The 19,193-nt window shown below is 39.3% G+C and overlaps 1 protein-coding gene across 2 annotated transcripts in view; it reads right to left on the reverse strand.

The window, feature by feature from the left end:
* The window catches only part of Bckdhb (branched chain keto acid dehydrogenase E1 subunit beta), a 205,353-nt gene extending 203,423 nt beyond the window's left edge, over window positions 1-1,930 (reverse strand). Inside the window, exon 1 of one of the 2 annotated variants that reach the window (XM_046432189.2) lies at window positions 1,691-1,925. In XM_046432189.2, the coding sequence (XP_046288145.1) occupies window positions 1,691-1,895 (205 nt within the window). In that variant the 5' untranslated portion in view covers window positions 1,896-1,925. Of the gene's footprint in view, window positions 1-1,690 lie in introns of both variants that reach the window. The other variant, XM_058575944.1, reaches the window with a different exon arrangement.
* Between the last annotated feature and the right edge of the window lie 17,263 nt (window positions 1,931-19,193).

Here is a 19,193-nt window from a genome sequence, read left to right on the forward strand (position 1 = left end):
ATTCACCTTTATGGTATCTATCAACTGTTTCATAAAGCTGGGATACCCTCTTAGTAAATTCTTTCTATATGCATTTTAGTACCATGTTTATAATATTTACAATATCACCTCTAGAATCTGAATGATTAGATTCCAAAGCTGGAGCTGCCACCGACACGTTTTTGTCACCTTGGATAAACTATCTCAAGACTTCAGTTAATGAAACTGCAAAATGGGAATGAAAACATTACCTACCCTTTAAGTTTGTCCTAAGCATCAAATGAGATGACGAATGTAAATTTCTCAGTTCACTGCCTCTCAGTGATAAGCACTCAATAAATTCTTATTCTTGCTGGGTGCAGTGATGCACACCTATAATCCTGGTGGCTCAAGAAGTTGAGACAGAGGATCACAAGTTCAAAGTCAGCCTCAGCAACTTGGTGGAGACCCTAAGCAACTTAGCAAGACCCTGTCTCAAATCTAAAAAATTTAAAAAGAGGGTGGGCGACTGGAGATGTGGCTCAGTGATTAAGTGTCCCTGAGTTCAATCCCTGGTCCCAAATTAAAATTAAAAAAAAAATGTTAATATTTATTATTCACAAGTAAAGACATACTTCCAAAAATATCAGCCCTGTCACATAGAAAGTTATTAGACATGGGGCTGGGATTGTGGCTCAACGGTAGAGCACTCGCCTAACACGGGCAGGACCCGGGTTCGATTCTCAGCACCACATAAAAATAAAGGCATTGTGTTTGTGTCCATCTACAAAAAAGATTCTCTCTCTCTCTCTCTCTCTCTCTCAAAAAAAAAAAAAGTCATTAGACATGAAAATGGAAAACATTTTCTTACAGTTTCCTGATATTCCAATGACAGACACTGGATCTTTAGGAAATTACATAAAATTTTCAAAAAAAAAAAAATAGTAAAAGTTTTGCACAAAAGTCATACTATAAAGTATTTGCCAAAAACCCTTCCTATAGCTTCCACCTCCCAACACCTACATCAATTACTCTTCCTTAGCTAAGTGGCACCATGGCCCAGCACAAGGTTGGCACTACACTCAAACATTTTTTCTTTTTTTCTGGGAGTGGGGATTAAATCCGGGAACTTGCACATACTAGACAAGCGCTCTACCACTGAGCTACATCCCCAATCTTTTTTATTTTATTTTGAGACAGGGTTAGTAACTCGCCCAGACTGGCCTCAAACTTGCAATCCTTCTGCGTCAGCCTCCTGAAAAGCCTGGATTTTCCCGACTGAAGGAACAACCTGTTCTGCAACCTTGGCAAAATCAAATCAGTTACAAGGTCTTATCTACCACGAGCAAAAGCCATAAATAAGTCTTTTAAATGCTGCTGCTGCCTAAAATGAGTGGCACCCAAGGCCCAGGCTGGGAAAGAAGGGACGACAGAGGACACAGGATTCCTTGGGCACCACCTCTCCACCTCAGGCGCTTGCAGAAGGTGGTATGCCCTCTTGCCCATCTCGCAGGTGCCCCGGGGCTGCGTCTCAAAAGCTTAGTAACAAAAACAGGGCGAGGAGACAGACCCTGAGCCTGGGAGGGTGCTAGAGCTGGCGGGGTTTGAGCCCGAAAGGCAGGAGATCGGCCTACTGACACCCCCTCCTCGTGAGGAAGGCGGCCCTCCTCGTGAGCGCCCGCGGACCTGGGAGTCTGGGGCGGCGGGACTGACAGGGTGGCCCCCGACTCACCGTACTCGTGGGATTCCGGGTCCGGCTGGAAAGTGAAGTGAGCCACCTGCCGCGCCTGGGCCGCATCCTTCCTGGCCGAGGCCGGCTGCAGGAAGCTCCGAGCCACTCGCGCCACTGCATCGCCTCGCCACCGGTGCCAGCGCCCCTCCGCCCCGGCAGCGCGGAGCCTCAGCAGCCGGCCTGCGGCCACCGCCACGACCGCCATCCCCGCTCGCCGCCCGGGTTAGCCGCTCGCTGCCGGCAGGGAGGGCGGAGACCCGAGGCGACTTCCACACTGGTCGGGCCGGAGGGGCGGAACCGAGAAACTGGCAAATCAGAGGTGGCATTTCGGAGGCGGGGACCTGACGACCCAGGCGACAGCTCCGAGTGCGCGTGCGGAAGGGCGGCCAGCGCGGGTGTCGGAGGCCGGTGAACGCCAATGAAAAGGGTCCTGGAGGCGGAGCCTTCCCGAAACCAGCTGTGCGAACCCCGGAGCAGGCTCCTCTGCACAGAGGAACACCATCCCTGGATTTGTTCTTTTCTATTACCATTTGCAATGCCATTTCCAGTGACCTTTTCATTTTAAAATTAATACTTTATTGGGCTTGGATTGTAGCTCAGTGGTAGAGCTCTTGCCTAGCGTATGTGAAGCCCTGGGCCCATCCCAGCACCGACAGAAAGAGAAAGAAAGAAAATTAAAAGTTATTTTTTTTTCTTTAAAATGTAGCCTTTTATTATTTTTATTATTTCTTCTTCGTCGTCTCTAGTATCTCATAAGTGATGATGGTAAGGTTACTGGTTAGCGTTGGTTATTGGTCTTCAGTTTCAGATCACTGATCAAAGCCTATGTTCTTAGGAAATACTTAATAAGCATATACAGATTTTTTTTTCTCAATGTTGGAGATCAAACCCACGGCCTTGCGCATTCTGGGCAAGCACTCTAAGCTACAAGCCCCAGCTCTCTATATATAGATTTTTATTGATTTTGGTTTTTCACATTTAGATGAGAGTGAAACATTTCATTCTAAAAACCCTATGAGTAAGAATTTGATAAATTTTAGTGCAGGTGCAGTGAATATTGCCTAACTATCTTACTCTAAATAGTTTTGGAACCTGAAGAATTTTAATCATTAATTTATATTTACGATAATCAACTTTGTACATTTTATTTTAAGAAAATCCAAGTGTTTATTTGTGTTCCTGAATTCACAAATGACAGCAAACCATGTTTGTCGTATTTGATTTTGTCTCCATCAGACATTCGATTTTGTTCACTCCTGGAATCCCAGGGGCTCAGGAGGCTGAGTCAGGAAGATAGAATTCAAAGCCAGTCTCAGAAGAAGTGAGAGGCTGAGCAACTTAGTGATACCCTTTTTCTAATTAAAATACAAAATAGGCTAGGGGTGTGGTTCAGTGGTCAAGTGTCCTTGAGTTCAATTGCAGGTACCCAATAAAAAAAGAAAAAAAAAGTCCCTCTTTATTCCTGGCTCACAACCCATCTTTAGTTTAGCAAGGAAGCAAGGGAAGAAAGAGAAGAAGTGGGGTGAGAGGAAGGGCTGAGAGATGGTTAATTGCCTGTTTTATGATTGGGATTGAGAAATAGAAATTAAGAGCTGCCAAGAAAAGAACCAGTATTTCCATTATTCATACTCCCACACTAAGCCCCAAATTTCAATATTTGGAGGGTTTTTTAATCTTGTCTTTTTATTAGTGTTCACTTCTGCACTTTTAATTGGGTGGGGGTTGTAGTTTCATCATTATGTGCATGAAGGGTATTTTTATTTTAATGCAAGAGAAAGGTCACAAAGTGAAATTACATTTACATAATCTACTTTTAATTTTAAAATAAAAGATCATGAGCAAAGACCAAAGATAAAATCAAACCATCCTTTATTTTCCCAGTTTCCTGATAATCTGAGGCTTTGGAGTACTGAGGTGACTTATGCCTGGGAGAAAAATAATAAAAGAACTAGTGAGAATTTATTGTTCAATTTATTGCTCTGTGATGTAGCAACCAAAGACAAGTCACCACCCAAATAAATAAGACAGAGTACACTTTTAGGGTGTCCCAATTGGTAGAGAATGGAGACAGCACAGTAACAACAATCAAACATGATAGGGACAGCTGGGCACTGTGGTTCATTTCTTGATCCCATCCTCTTGGAAGACTGAGGCAGAAGGATGGCAAGTTCCAAGCCAGCCAGGCTTGTCTCAAAATAAAAACTTCAAAATGGGCTGGGGATGTATCTAAGTGGTTAGAGGATTAGCCTATGTTATGGCGAGACTGCAATAAGTCACTGAGTCCATCTTAAAGCAGGAGATTAAACCATCTTTATTCACCAGCTGGTGGTCCAGATCCAATAGCTGGTGGGCAGCAAGTCCACACCCTTCAACAGCCCCACCCACCCCCCAGTTTAGAGTACTCCTTAATAGTCCAAAGCCACATTAATCATAAGTGGCTGTTTTCATGATTCAAAGGCATAAACAAACATGAGATCGCAAGCAGAAGGGGAAGTGGGTCAAAATGACCCTACTTGAGTATAAGTTAAAAAATGGTTATTAATGTCTAGCCAGTCATTCACTGACAGAGTACATTGTCCAAAAAACAAATGGAACCAAAAAGAGAACAATTTTACATTGTATAAGAATTGCCATTTTGTGTAGCCAAACATGTCATGCTAAGCTACTGTTGATGGGTACAGGGTACAGGGTGTTCCCATGGGAAAAACATTTCTTAATGACATGGAGTCTGTTTGGTCATTGTCCAGATAGCCTGGCCCATAACACCTAGCATGCCCAAGACCCTGCTTTCAATCCCATTCAATCCCAGTTACGGGTGAGAATTGAGGGGTGGAGGGGGGAGGAAGAAAGAAACTGTGATAGGGACCCTAGAAGAAATGCTATGCTGGACCTACAAGATAACTAGAAGTCACCAGGCAGAGCTAAAAAGCAGAAGTTCTTCTAGACAAAAGACATGCACAAAGGCTCAGAGGCATGAAAGAATAAAGAGAAATATTCAGAGTTGATTAAAAAGTAGAAAAAATAGATGAAAGGTTGGTTTTGAAGGTGTTTGTGTGCTGGTCTAAGAAGTTGAGACTTCCAGCAATATCCAGTTTGGATGAACATAACACCTAACAGATATGTTGTTGTCAATACACTGCTTTTTTTTTTTTTAATGTTTCCCTCACCCACCACACCATTTGCCCATAGCCATGGAAACATTTGTGTTATTAGAGCTGTATTCTCTCTCCTCCCCTAGTCAGTTTGCATTTATTTTAAGTTATGAAACTGGGTGGGTTTTTTCCTGAGAATTTTGGAAGTGTAATTTGTTTTTGTTTTTGTTTTTGGAAGTGTAATTTTAAAAGAAAGAACAGAGCTGGGCACAGTAGCACATGCCTATAATTCCAAAAACTAGGAATGCTGAGGCATGAGGATCGCAAGCCAGCCTCAGCAAACTTGGCAAGCCTCTCTCTCAAACAATAAAAAGGACCTGAGAGGTATCTCAGTGGTAAAGCACCCTGGGTTCAATCCCCATACCATTAAAAGGAAAAGAAAGTTCATGCTCTCTTTCAATACCTCTGGGAAACGCAAAAACTAGGAGATCTGGGTGATCTGATAAACCAAAAGGCAGAGGTGGCCACATTTGAGTTCCTGCTTCCATTTGTTCCAGAGACTTAACTACTTTCTGGTCTTAGGGTTCTATGAGACATCACAATATCATTAAAAAGGATTCTCCTCTTTGTCTGAGCTATTTCTGTAAAGTCCTTGCTTAGCATCTGGATGGCTGTTTTTAAGAAAAACTTTCACTTTCTCGCCTAAGGGCCTTTCTGAGAAAGGCTCACCACTCCCTCATACCAACCCCACCAGGCTGAAATTCCTGAGTCTCCCCCATAAAAGCCCCAAACCCCAAGGCTTTGCCTCTCTCCATCTATGGAGAGATGTGCCTTTATTTGTCAGCTCAGAGTGAGTACCTGCCAGGTCTCCGGCTTTCATTTCTTGCTCACCAGTTCCTCGCTTTCCTTTCAATTTCCAATTGCCTTTCTAACACCTTAACCTCCCTGGACCCATAGAGGACCCAGGACTATCAAACTGGAATACAAATCAATGTTGTTATTCACAATTCAGAATGACTCTTGGATTTCTTGGATTACTTTCTGTCACTGGGTTTTGTTTTGTTTGTTTTTGATTTTATTGTTTTGTACAGGGAATTAAATAGGGGTGCTTTGCCACTGAGCTAGATCATCAGCCCTTTTTATTTTTTTTAAAGACAGTGTCTTGATAAATTGCTCCGACTGGCATTGAACTTGGGATGGTCATGCCTCAGCCTCCAGAGCAGCTGGGATTACAGGTTTACAGCACCATGTCCAGCTTCTGTCACTGAGCTTTTTTACCCATGCAGCTGCACCTGCTGATACTCATGTCTGCTTTTGGACAACCATCTTATATAGCAAAATACAATTTTGCAGCATGATATCCTTATATCCTTGCCATGGACCCATTCAAACTTAGAGACATCAGGGAAGGAGATAGCAAAGGAATCAAGTTCTTGCTGTTGAATTTTAAAATACATTTTATTTTTTAATATATATATATATATATATATATATATATATATATAGTTGTAGTTGGACACAATATTTTTATTTTATTTTTGTGTGGTGCTGAGGATTGAACCCAAGGCCTTGCATGTGCTAGGTAAGCACTCTAGTGCTGAGCCACAACCCCAGCCCCTTAAAATACACTTAAAGCTGATCCCAGAGACAATAATTCGAGGGAGGAGTTTGAGTTTTAAGGACTGGTTTTGAATATTAAATTTAAGGAACCCAAATAACTTAGGACAAAAACTTGAAGGCCAAAACAAAAACAAAAACTGTAAAAAGAATACAGATTGAAGAGCCAGTCTCTCCTACCTTTACATCTATGAAGGCAGATCCATAGAGAGGGAAGAGCTATAGTATGCTCTTGGTAGATGGGCCTGGAGGAGTATGATCAAATCCTGCAGTTCCCCATCATAGCCTGGCATTTAGAACAGCAGAATACTTCTTCCATGTGTCTACGAGTGATGCAAATGTGGCATCAAGATCCAGAGAACGTGGGGGAGCCAGTAGTCAAAATGGTAAGGGACTTTGTGTCTACATGATATATATAATACTCTTAAATTAAACACTAAAAAAGACAAATTACCCAGTTAAAATAACGGACCAAAAACACTCACTAATTGTTGATGAGAATATAAAATGGCACAGCCATATTGGGAGATAGTTTAGCATTTTCTCACAAAACTAAACATACTCTTAACATATAATCCAGCTATTTGGTTTCACTCAATGAGTTGGAAGTTCATGTTCACATGAAAACCTGCACAAGGGATGTTGTATTTTATCAAATACTTTCTCAGCATCTATTGAGATAATCATATGATTCTTGTCTTTAAGTCTATAGATGTAATTAATTACATTTATTGATTTCCATATGTTGAACCAATCTTGCATCCCTTAGATGAACCCCACTTGATCATGGTGCACTATCTTTTTAACATGTTTTTGTATGTGATTTGCTAGGATTTTATTAAGAATTTTTACATCTATGTTCATCAGGGATATTGGGCTGAACTTTTCTTTCCTTGATGTGTATTTTTCTGGTTTTGGTATCAGGTTGAGACTAACTTTATAGAATGAGTTTGGAAGGGTTCCCTCCTAAAGGATATGGAAAATAAGTCCAAGGACATTTTCCCCAAAATTTTGTCATTCAAAATCCCAGGCTTCAGCCAGAATGAAAGAACACAAAAGGAACTTGCACCTGACTGGTACCTGAACCCCACCCAATACAGTGAACCCCAGGAATTGCCTTCCTGTCCCACCCTAAACAAAGCCTATATAACCCATACCTTTGCTTCAGCCTACTGCCATTTTCTGCCCAGAAAATGAGCCACACCAGGGTTCCACCAATTAATTCAGCAACTAAAACTGAATAAAGAAAACTCTGCTGATCTGAAGTTTGCTTCCAGTTTAGAGGAGTTTAGAGGAGAAATGATTGTTATGAGAGTCATTAACAAATGATTGAGTCATTAACCCCCTGAAGGAAAGTTGGGTGTGGGTCATTGGGGGGACATGTCTTGGGGTATATTCTTAGTATCTGGTGAGTGGAGTCTCTCTCTATGCTCCTGATCATCATGTGAGCTGCTTCCCTCAGCCATACTCTTCAGCCATGATGTGCTATCTTACCTTGAGCCAAGAGGAATGAAGCCAGCTACCTGTTGACAGAGACCTCTAAATCCATGAATCCCTAAACTTTTTCTCCTCTAATTGTTCTTGTCAGGGCTTTTAATCACAGCTGCAAAAAAGCTGACTAAAACAGGAGCCAATCTGAAAACACTATATTTTGTATGATTCCAATTATATGAACTTCTGAAAAGTTAAAAGTATGGACAGAGAAAAAACATTAATAGTTTTCAGGAGTTTGTGGAAGGGAAGAATGAATAGGTAGAGCAGAGAGAATTTTTAGGGCAATAAAAAAATTCTGGAGAGGATCTAAAATGGGGGGTCAGAGGGAGGCAACATTCTGTTGTCGCTCCATGACATGGGACTCAAGTAGTGAGAATACTGCTTCTGTGTGAGCAATATTTCTGCTCCTAGGCAGGAATCATAGCCACCATGCCCATCCAGTGCTCCAGGCTTCAGCGTTAGAGTAGGTCACCCAACTATTCACCTGCGTAGGACTACCAGGTACCCAAGCAGGACCATTGGCATCAGCACCCATGCAGAACTTTCGGCCACCCACCTGAACAGAAATCTCAGACTCTGCTCCCACTCAGGACACCCAGCAGCTTCCCACACGCAGGAACTCCAGCCACCACTCCCATGTGGACTCCCATCTACCAATGTGGGGCTCCCCTTGTCACCATCGTCTTGGGACTCTGCAGCAGTGGAGATAGTCCTCCACACGCAGTAGCCTGCTTGCGCATGAGAACTTCACACAGATTCTGATGTCAGCAGATAACTACACGCTGCATGCCACAGAGCTTGTCTCTTAACTCATTGTCCAACACCATTACCTGGCTCCTCACCACCAGACCTGACACCCCATCGCTGAAAGCAGGTTCTTCCATCTTGGGTCACTTTCATCACCATCTTCAGTGGGGGCAACTCCAAGTTTGGAACTCTGGCTGACCAGGTACCCAGTTTCTAACTCCCTAATCTCCCCAGCAGCTTCTACCCTGCAACAGTGACACCCTGGTTACCTTCACCATCCTGAGGGCAAAGATACCAGCTAACAACAGAGGGCACCACCTATTGGATGAGAAGGGAAGGGAATCAGGAAAGACACTAATCTCCAACCAAAACAATGCCTGTTTCTTATGTCAAGATTTTTTTTTCTTCTCCCTCTCTATTCTCCCACCCTCACCTCCCCAACATAAGTGAAACCAAGTACTTTACATGAATTAGGATTTTGAGGACTGGGACATCTGAATAGTATATTACAGTTGTGTTGCATGTTCTCTGTTTGTTTGTTGTCTTTTTAATTTTTTCCCACCAATTCCTACTATTTTAACATTTTTTATTTTTTCTTAATATATATGTGTGTTTGTTTTATGGGTATTCTGTCTTCCCACTTACTTATCTACCCAAAATTACTTCCTCTCTCTTCTCCTACTAAAAATCTTCCTCATTAGATTTCTCTTTCATACTTCCTAAGATATAATAACTCTCTATCCTCACCTCCTACCTCATCAGCATATCATCCTATTCCTCACCCCAGGTTCTTTGTCCACCATTAGAAACTATAAACCATTTTACAAACCTACTGAGTTTATTGTAGATAATAGTTGAATTCACCATTTCTGTACATTGTGATCAAACTGTAAATGTCTTAATAGCAAACATTTGTTTTTAGGGTTCATATTGTTTTTATTGGGATCTGTTAACATTGTCCTTCACCTCAAAGGAAAGGTATTGGAACCCTACAGGGGCACTATAAGCCTATAGGGTAAAAATGGTAATGACTTGGATCCAGAGCACTAGAAGGGAAGACACACAAGCAATATGAAAAGACAAAGGAAGAAAGTGCCCCAAACAGATCAAGATACTACATTATTAGAATCCATGGCCAGCAATGCAGGAGAAATTACAGAGAAGGAGTTCAGGATGTACATAATTAAAATGCTCTATGAACTAAAGGATGAGATAAAAGAGCAAATACAGGCAGCAAAAGATCACTTTGACAAAGAGGTACATAAACAGATACAGGAAGCAAAAGATTACTTCAAAAAGGAGATACAGGTTCTTAAAAAACTAAACAGAAATCCTTGAAATGAAAGAAACAATAAAACAAATTAAAAGTTCAATTTAAAGCATCATGAACAGATTAGACCACTGGAACACAGGACTTCAGACAATGAAGACAAAACATAATCTTGAAAAGAATGTAGACCACACTGTAAAAATGGCAAGAAGCCATGAGCAGAACATCCAAGAACTATGGGATAGCATAAAAGACCAAATTTAGAAGTTACTGGGATAGAGAAAGGCATAGAGTTACAAACCAAAAGTATGAGCAATCTATTCAATGAAATAAAATCAGAAAATTTTCCAAACATGAAGAATGAATTGTAAAACCTAATTCAACAGGCTTACAGGATGCCAAATGTACAAAATCACAACATATCAACACCAAGGCACATTATAATGAAAATGCCCAACATACAGAATAAGGAATATTAAAGGCTATGAGAGAAAGGAATCAGAATACATATACAGGGAAACCAATGAGATTATGTGCAGATTTTTCAACCCAGACCCTGAAAGCTAGAAGATCCCAGAACAACATATTTCAAGCTCTGAAAGAAAAAGTCTGCCAACCAAGAATAGTATATCCAGCAAAAGTAAGCTTTAGATTTGGTGATGAAATAAAAACCTTCCACCACATATAAAAGTTAAAAGAATTTATAACTTGAAAGCCAGCACTAAAGAACATCCTCAGCAAAATATTCCATGAAGAAGAAATGAAAAACAACAATGAAAATCAGCAAAGAGAGGTATTACACTAAAGGAAAAAACAATCAAAGGAGAAAACAAATCAAATTAAATACCAAAAAATAAACAAAAATGGCTGGGAATACAAATCATGTCTCAATAATAACCATGAATGTTAATGGCCTAAACTCACCAATCAAAAGATATAAACTGGCAAACTGAATTAAAAAAAAAAAAGACCCAACAATATGCTGTCTCCAAGAGACTCATCTCATAGGAAAAGATATCTACAGATTGAAGGTGAAAGATTGGGAAAAATTATACCACTACATGGACTGTGGAAGCAAGCAGAAGTTTCCATCTCCATATTAAATAAAGTAGACTTTAAGCCAAAGTTAATAAAAAAGGGTTAAAGAAGGATACTTCATACTGCTTAAGGGAAACATTCATCAACAAGACATGACAATAATAAATTTAGATGCTCCAAACAATGGAGCATCTGTGTTCATCAAACTTTTCTGAAGTTCAAGAGTCAAACAGACCACAACATAATAATTCTGGGTGACTTTAAGACACCTCTTTCACCACTGGATAGATAGTCCAAACAAAAGCTGAACAAAGAAACTATAGAACTCAATAATACAATCAATAACTTAGACTTAACTGACATATATAGAACATTTCATCCTTCAATGAATGAATACACTTTCTTCTCAGCAGCACATGGATCCTTCTCTAAAATAGACCATATATTATGCCACACAGCAACTCTTAGAAAATATAAAAAAGTAGAGATACTACCCTGCATTCTATCAGGTCATAATAAAATGAAATTAGAAATCAATGATAAAATTTTTTTTAAAAAGCTACCCCAACACCTGAATAATATGCTATTGAATGAACATGGGTGGCAAAAGACATCAAGAAGGGGATTAAAAAATTCTGAGAGTTGAATGAAAACACAGATACAATGTATCAAAATCTCTGGAACACTATGAAGGCAATACTAAGAGGAAAGTTTATTGCACAGTTCATTCCTTCAAAAAAGAAAAGTCAATAAATAAATGATTTAACATTACATCTCAAAGCCCTAGAAAAAGAAGAACAAATCAACACCAAAAGCAGTAGAATACAGGAAATAATTAAAATCAGAGCTGAAATCAATGAAATTGAAACAAAAGAACCAATTGAAAATTTTGAAAAAAAAAGAGTTCTTTGAAAAAATAAATAAAATTAACAAACCTTCAGCCATGCTGACGAAGAGGAGAGAGAAGACTCAAATCACTAACATACATGATGAAAAAGGAAATATTACAACAGACACTACAGAAATACAAAAAATAATTAAAAATTATTTTGAAAACCTTTTCTCAAATAAAATAGAAAATATCGAAGGCATTGACAAATTTCTAGAGTCATATGATTTGCCCAAATTGAATCAGGATGATATACATAATTTAAGCAGATCAATTTCAAGTGATGAAATAGATGACGCCGTCAGAAGCCCAGAAACCAAGAAAAGTCCAGCACCAAGTGGATACACAGCTGAGTTCTACAAGAACTTTAAAGAATAACTAATACCAATACTCTTCAATTTACTTCAGGAAATAGAAAAAGAGGGAGCACTTATAAACTCATTCTATGAAGCCAATATCATCCTGAATTCAAAACCAGGCGAAGATACATCAAAGAAAGAAAACTTCAGACCAATATCTCTAAGGAACATAGATGCAAAAATTCTCAATAAAATTCTGGCAAATCAAATACAAAAACAAACCAAATCATAGTGCACCACAATCAAGTAGGGTTCATCTCAGGGATACAAGGTTGGTTCAACATACAGAAATCAATAAGTGTAACTCATCACATCAATAGACTTAAAGATAAGAACCATATGATCATCTCAATAGAAGCAGAAAAATCATTCAACAAAATATAGCACCTCTTCATGCTCAAAACGCTATAAAAACTAGGGATTACAGGAACATATCTCAACATTGTAAGAGCTATCTATGATAAACCCCAGGCCAACATCATTCTAAATGGAGAAAAATGGAAAGCATTCCCTCTAAAAACTGGAACAAGACAGGGATGCCCCCTTTCACTGATTCTACTTAACACATTTCTTGAAACACTGGCCAGAGCAAATAGACAAAAGAAATTAAAGGAATATAGATACGGAAAGAAGAACTCAAATTAGCACTATTTGCCAATGATATGATATACCTAGAAGACCCAAAATATTCCACCAGAAAACTTCTAGAACTAGCAAATGAATTCAGCAAAGTAGCAGTATACAAAATCAACACCCATAAATCAAAGGTATTTTTGTATATCAGTGACAAATCCTCTGAAAGGGAAATGAGAAAAGTGTTGGTGAGGATGTGGGGAAAAAGGCACACTCATACATTGTTAGTGGGACTACAAAATGGTGCAGCCAATCTGGAAAACAGTATGGAGATTCCTTTACAAACTGTGAATGGAACCACCTTTTGATCCAGCTATCCCAGTCCTTGGTCTGTACCCAAAGGACTTAAAAACAGCATACTACAGACACACAGCCACATCAATGTTTATAACAGCACAATTCACAATAGCTAAACTGTGGAACCAACCTAGATGCTCCTCAGTAGATGAATAGATAAAGAAAATATGGTATATATACACAATGTAATATTACTCAGCAATAAGAAAGAATAAAATCATGGCATTTGCATTTAAATGTATAGAGCTGGAGAATATAATGCTAAATGAAGTTAGTCAATCCCAAAAAAGCAAATGCCAAATGTTTTCTCTGATATAAAGAGTCTGATTCAAAATTGGGTTGGGAGGGGGAGCATAGATGGATTAGACAAACTCTAGATAGGACAGAGGGGTTGGAGGGGAAGGGCAGAGGCATGGGGGTAGAAAAGAGGGTAGAACCTGATGATCATTATTACCCAAAGTACATGTATGAAGACATGAATGGTGTGAATATCCTTTATATACAACCAGAGATATGAAAAATTGTGCTTTCTATGTATAATATGAATTGTAATGCATTCTGGTGTCATATATAACAAATTAGAATAAAAATTTTAAAAGATATTCTGTATGATATTATAATGGTGAATAGATGTTTTTATTCATGTTCAAACTTATAGACTCTATAATACCAACTTGGAACCTTGAGGTAAACTGTGGACTTTGAGTGATAGCAATGTACCAATGTGGATTCTGCAGCACAATTCCATCACTGCAGTGGAGATGTTGATGCATGGGAAAACTGTGTATGTGGAGGAAGAAGGCATATGGGAACTCTGTACCACTCTCCTCAATTTTTCTGTGAATCTAAAACTGCTAAAAATAATAAAGAATATTTAAAGAAACAAGTAAATTATTTAAATAGGTATTTCTTCAAAGAAGATATACCAATGGCCAGTAAACATTTTTTAAATGTTTGTAATCGTCAGTTATTAGGAAAATGCAAATCAAAACCACAATGAGATATCATTTCACACAACCAGGAAGGCTAAAATAAAAAAGATACCTATAAACAGTGTTGGTGATGGTGTGGAGCAATTGGAGCCCTTGAACATGGTTAATAGAAATGTAAAACATCACATCTGTTGTGGGAAATATTTTAAAAGTCCCCTAAAATGTTAAAAATAGTTTTCATATGATCCAGCAATTTTACTCTTATACTTATAACCAAGAGAAATAAAAAACTTGCATATACACCAACCTTTACACAAATGTTCACAACAACTCTATTTATTTTTTTTTATTATTTTTTTAATTTTTTATTGTTGGTTGTTCAAAACATTACAAATTTCTTGACATATCATATTCCACACTTTGATTCAAGTGGGTTATGAACTCCCACCTTCACCCCATACACAGATTGCAGAATCACATCAGTTATACATCCATTGATTTACATATTGCCATACTAGTGTCTGTTGTGCTCCGCTGCCTTTCCCATCCTCCACCCTCCCCGCTCCCCACCTCTCCCCTCCCCTCCCCTCTTCTCTCTCTACCTCCTCCACTGTATAACCCTGAGGGTCTCCTTCCATTTCCATGCAATTTCCCTTCTCTCTCCCTTTCCCTCCCACCTCTCATCCCTGTTTAATGTTAATCTTCTTCTCCTGCTCTTCGTCCCTACTCTGATCTTAGTTACTCTCCTTATATCAAAGAAGACATTTGGCATTTGTTTTTTAGGGATTGGCTAGCTTCACTTAGCATAATCTGCTCTAATGCCATCCATTTCCCTGCAAATTCTATGATTTTGTCATTTTTTAATGCAGAGTAATACTCCATTGTGTATAAATGCCACATTTTTTTTTATCCATTCGTCTATTGAAGGGCATCTAGGTTGGTTCCACAGTCTTGCTATTGTGAATTGTGCTGCTATGAACATCGATGTAGCAGTGTCCCTGTAGCATGCTCTTTTTAGGTCTTTAGGGAATAGACCAAGAAGGGGAATAGCTGGGTCAAATGGTGGCTCCATTCCCAGCTTTCCAAGAAATCTCCATACTGCTTTCCAAATTGGCTGCACCAATCTGCAGTCCCACCAGCAATGTACAAGTGTACCCTTTTCCCCACATCCTCGCCAGCACTTGTTGTTGTTTGACTTCATAATGGCTGCCAAACTTACTGGAGTGAGATGGTATCTTAGGGTGGTTTTGATTTGCATTTCTCTGACAGCTAGAGATGGTGAGCATTTTTTCATGTACTTGTTGATTGACTGTATGTTCTCCTCTGAGAAGTGTCTGTTCAGGTCCTTGGCCCATTTGTTGATTGGGTTGTTTGTTCTCTTACTGTCTAATTTTTTGAGTTCTTTGTATACTCTGGATATTAGGGCTCTATCTGAAGTGTGAGGAGTAAAGATTTGTTCCCAGGGTGTAGGCTCCCTATTTACCTCTCTTATTGTTTCTTTTGCTGAGAAAAAACTTTTTAGTTTGAGTAAGTCCCATTTGTTGATTCTAGTTATTAACTTTTGTGCTATGGGTGTCCTATTGAGGAATTTGGAGCCCGACCCCACCGAATGTAGATCGTAGCCAACTTTTTCTTCTATCAGACGGCGTGTCTCTGATTTGATATCAAGCTCCTTGATCCATTTTGAATTAACTTTTGTGCATGGCGAGAGAAAGGGATTCAGTTTCATTTTGTTGCATATGGATTTCCAGTTTTCCCAGCACCATTTGTTGAAGATGCTATCCTTCCTCCATTGCATGCTTTTAGCCCCTTTATCAAATATAAGATAGAACAACTCTATTTATAATAAACAAAAATGTTAACAGTTCAAATGTGCATCAAATGATGAATAGGTAGATGAAATGTAGTGTACTCATAGTTGAATATTATTGGCTATTAAAAAGGAATGAAGTACATCTGTAAGCCTAATGGTTTGGGAAGCTGAGGAAGGAGGATGGTGAGTTCAAAATCATCCAGAGCAATTTAGTTAGGCCCTAAGCAACTCAGTGAGACCTTGACTATAAATAAAATGCAAAACAGTGCTATAGATGTGGCTCAGAGGCTAAGTGCTCCTAGGTTCAATTCTGGTACCAAAAAAACTAAACATAACAAAACAAAAAACATTGTATTAGTGTCCTAGAGTGTTATAACAAAAGACACATAATCTAGATGCAGAAATTTATTGTCTCAGTTCTGAAGGCTAGACAAGGTCATGTTGTTTGCAGGAACATGGTTCCTCTGAAATCTGAAGGAGAATTTGTCCTTGCTTCTTTCTACTTTCTGGGGGTTCTCTGTCTACTTGGCATGCCTTGGCTTACAGCTGCATAAATCTACTCTGTTTCCCATCACATGACATCCTCCTTGTGTGTCCCCACATCCTTTATGTTCAATCTTTTAATAAGAAAACCAGTCATATTGGATAAGGAGCCCACCTTACCCCAGTATAACCGCCTCATCATAACTAATTACATCAGCAATAACACTATTTCCAAATGGTTTACATTCCGAAGCACTTAGGTTTTGATACTAGGCGTCAAGCTCAAAATATATTTTGGGGTCTGGACACAGTTCAATCTATAAGTCAGAAAATTGGTAACAAAACAGAAGCTAAATGGATGAATGCCTTTGATAAACTATCAGAAGGATGCTTGCAATGTGGCAGAGAATTTATAAATTATTTAATAAATTTTTCCAACAGGTTTCCTGATGTGGGAAATATAATAATTAAGGACACTGGAAGTATTTGGTCTAAATAAGAATTTAAAGGTGCTATACTAGCTCTCCTTCAATACTTGATGGCTCTCTTTCAGAAGAAGCATTAAGTTTGCTGTTTAGTTCAAAGAGGAAGAAGAACAAACAGATAAAAGCAAATTCTTGTTCAATATAAAGAACTTCTTATCAAGTAGACTGACTTGGAATGTAAGAAATTCTCTATCATTAAAGATAGTAAAGTAAAGAATGGATGGACACTATTTGAAGAGACTTTTGGCAGAATTTAGGAATTATTTAGGGTGAATCCGATGCTACTAGTGTGTATTGACAGCCTTGCGTATACCAGTCACGGCTTTGGGTAAGCATAATCTTAAGCAAACCCATGAATCTAATTTCATACCACCCAGCATACAAGTTAATCCTCTTTCCCAAGCTTCTTGGCAACTTCTGTCTGTCTTCTCATCTCCTTCAGGGGCCTGAGATGCACTATGATCAGTTTGTCAGGCATCTGAATCATTCCACATGGACAGAAGCCCCATGTGCAGTCACTATAAAGAGGACGTCCTTCAAAGTCACATTATCTTCAGTTTGCACTCAGCCTGTTGGAAGGATTTAGATACAAATGACGGCTCAGAGTCAAATACTGGTATCTGTCTGTGTGTATAAACAATGATTCATAGAGGGCTATTTATCTGTAAAACTCCATGCCATCTGGCTGTAGTGATTTTTTTTTTTTTAATTCCAAGGATAATATGTGAGTACTGCCAGGTTTCTAAAAGCCTAATTAAAGTTATGGATTACATAATCATAAATATTTAAACCAAAAGATATTTTTTTGAGATTCATGTCTTATCTTCCCTTCAATTTTTTTTTATCTGTAATCACTTGGATCTGGAGGCATCAGAGACTTTGCCAGAGTATTAGAAAATAGGATAGTGAACAGGGTGGGAAAGCAGGAAAGAGCACTGAGGCAGGCAAGCTGTGGTCCCCACCAACATCTCAGGACAACTGCTTCATACCACCATTTTAAGCCACCCCTAGACAAAGGTAAAACAGAGGTCTGCCTGTGTCATCACACACACACACACACACACACACACACACACACACATATTTTACCTATACAAGTTAATATGAGACTCTAAATAGAAAGAATGATGCTTCCTTTCAAAAATTCCAAGCCCTAGACCAGTGGTACTCAATCTTTACTTCACATTAGAATATTTGCTAATACAGCTCCATGTGGTACATTAGTTATACAAATATTTCTATTCCCTCTACTTTTAAGAACTCAGGAGCTGAACAGGATGATGCTGCCTATAATTTAGTGACTCCAGAGACAGAGACATGAGGATCATAAGTTCAAGGCCAGTCTGGACAACTTAGCAAGACCCTGTCACAAAATAAAAAAATGAAAAGTTGTGGGGGATGTAGCTCAGTGGCAAAACCTTCTTGGTTCAACCCCTAGTACTGAAAACAAAACAGAACAAAAAAACAGGTCTGCCCCCACCCCAAAAAAAGAAACCTCAAGCTGATTGCACTTTCCAAGTCACCTGAAATCAGGCACAGCAATGTGATTTGCGTTGGCAGTTGACTGAACATAAATGTAGACAGCTATTCTTAGATGGGAGAATTCAAGAGCTGGTGGCCAGTTCTCTATATTCTCTTCTCTGTCTAATCAAGAGCTACCACTCCAGAAGTAGGGCATATATTACCCTGTCTTGGGCAACACTACCTAGAGAGGTATCTGCCCTCTCTCACCCTTGTTTGACATGGAACATGAGTGAAAGACAATTTCACAATGTAAAGTTGAATTATACTGTTATTTTGATTTGAGTTTCAATTTTGATTTTTATAGAACAAGGCTTCTACATACAAACCAACTACTTTTATGTGGTATTCAGTTACTCTAACCTATTCTAATTCTTCAAGAAATGTTCTCAATTGGAAGTACATTTGTCTAAAACATCATGCATAAATACGGTCATACATATTATTGTGGATTTAAATGATTTTCAACCAGATTCTCACAACTCAAAATTTTTACCTGAGACTTTAATTTTGGAATCTAAACACCTAAAGGTAGATGTGGGAAGCCATCCTGACACGTGACTGGGCGACTCCCGTTAAGGGTCTGAGGCTTCTGGCTGTGTCGGAATTTTCCCGGCCCTTTCCTGATGAGAGAAACCGTCCGTGTGGGGGGGTATGACTGACCACTGACCCCGGGGGCCCAATCACTGACCCTGACCTTGGAGTGCAGTCCCCCCTCAACCTTCATTGGATGGAATTATCCCCTGAATTTCTTGTTCCCCAATAAAGGCTACTCCCTGGCGTGTTCACTCTCTCTCTCTCCTGCTAGCCCTGAGTAATCCTTGCTGCCCTGC

Source organism: Marmota monax, unplaced genomic scaffold, assembly GCF_021218885.2.
Source record: "Marmota monax isolate L192 unplaced genomic scaffold, Marmota_monax_Labrador192_F-V1.1 WCK01_AAM20220418_F8-fsc00013, whole genome shotgun sequence".
NCBI lineage: Eukaryota > Metazoa > Chordata > Mammalia > Rodentia > Sciuridae > Marmota > Marmota monax.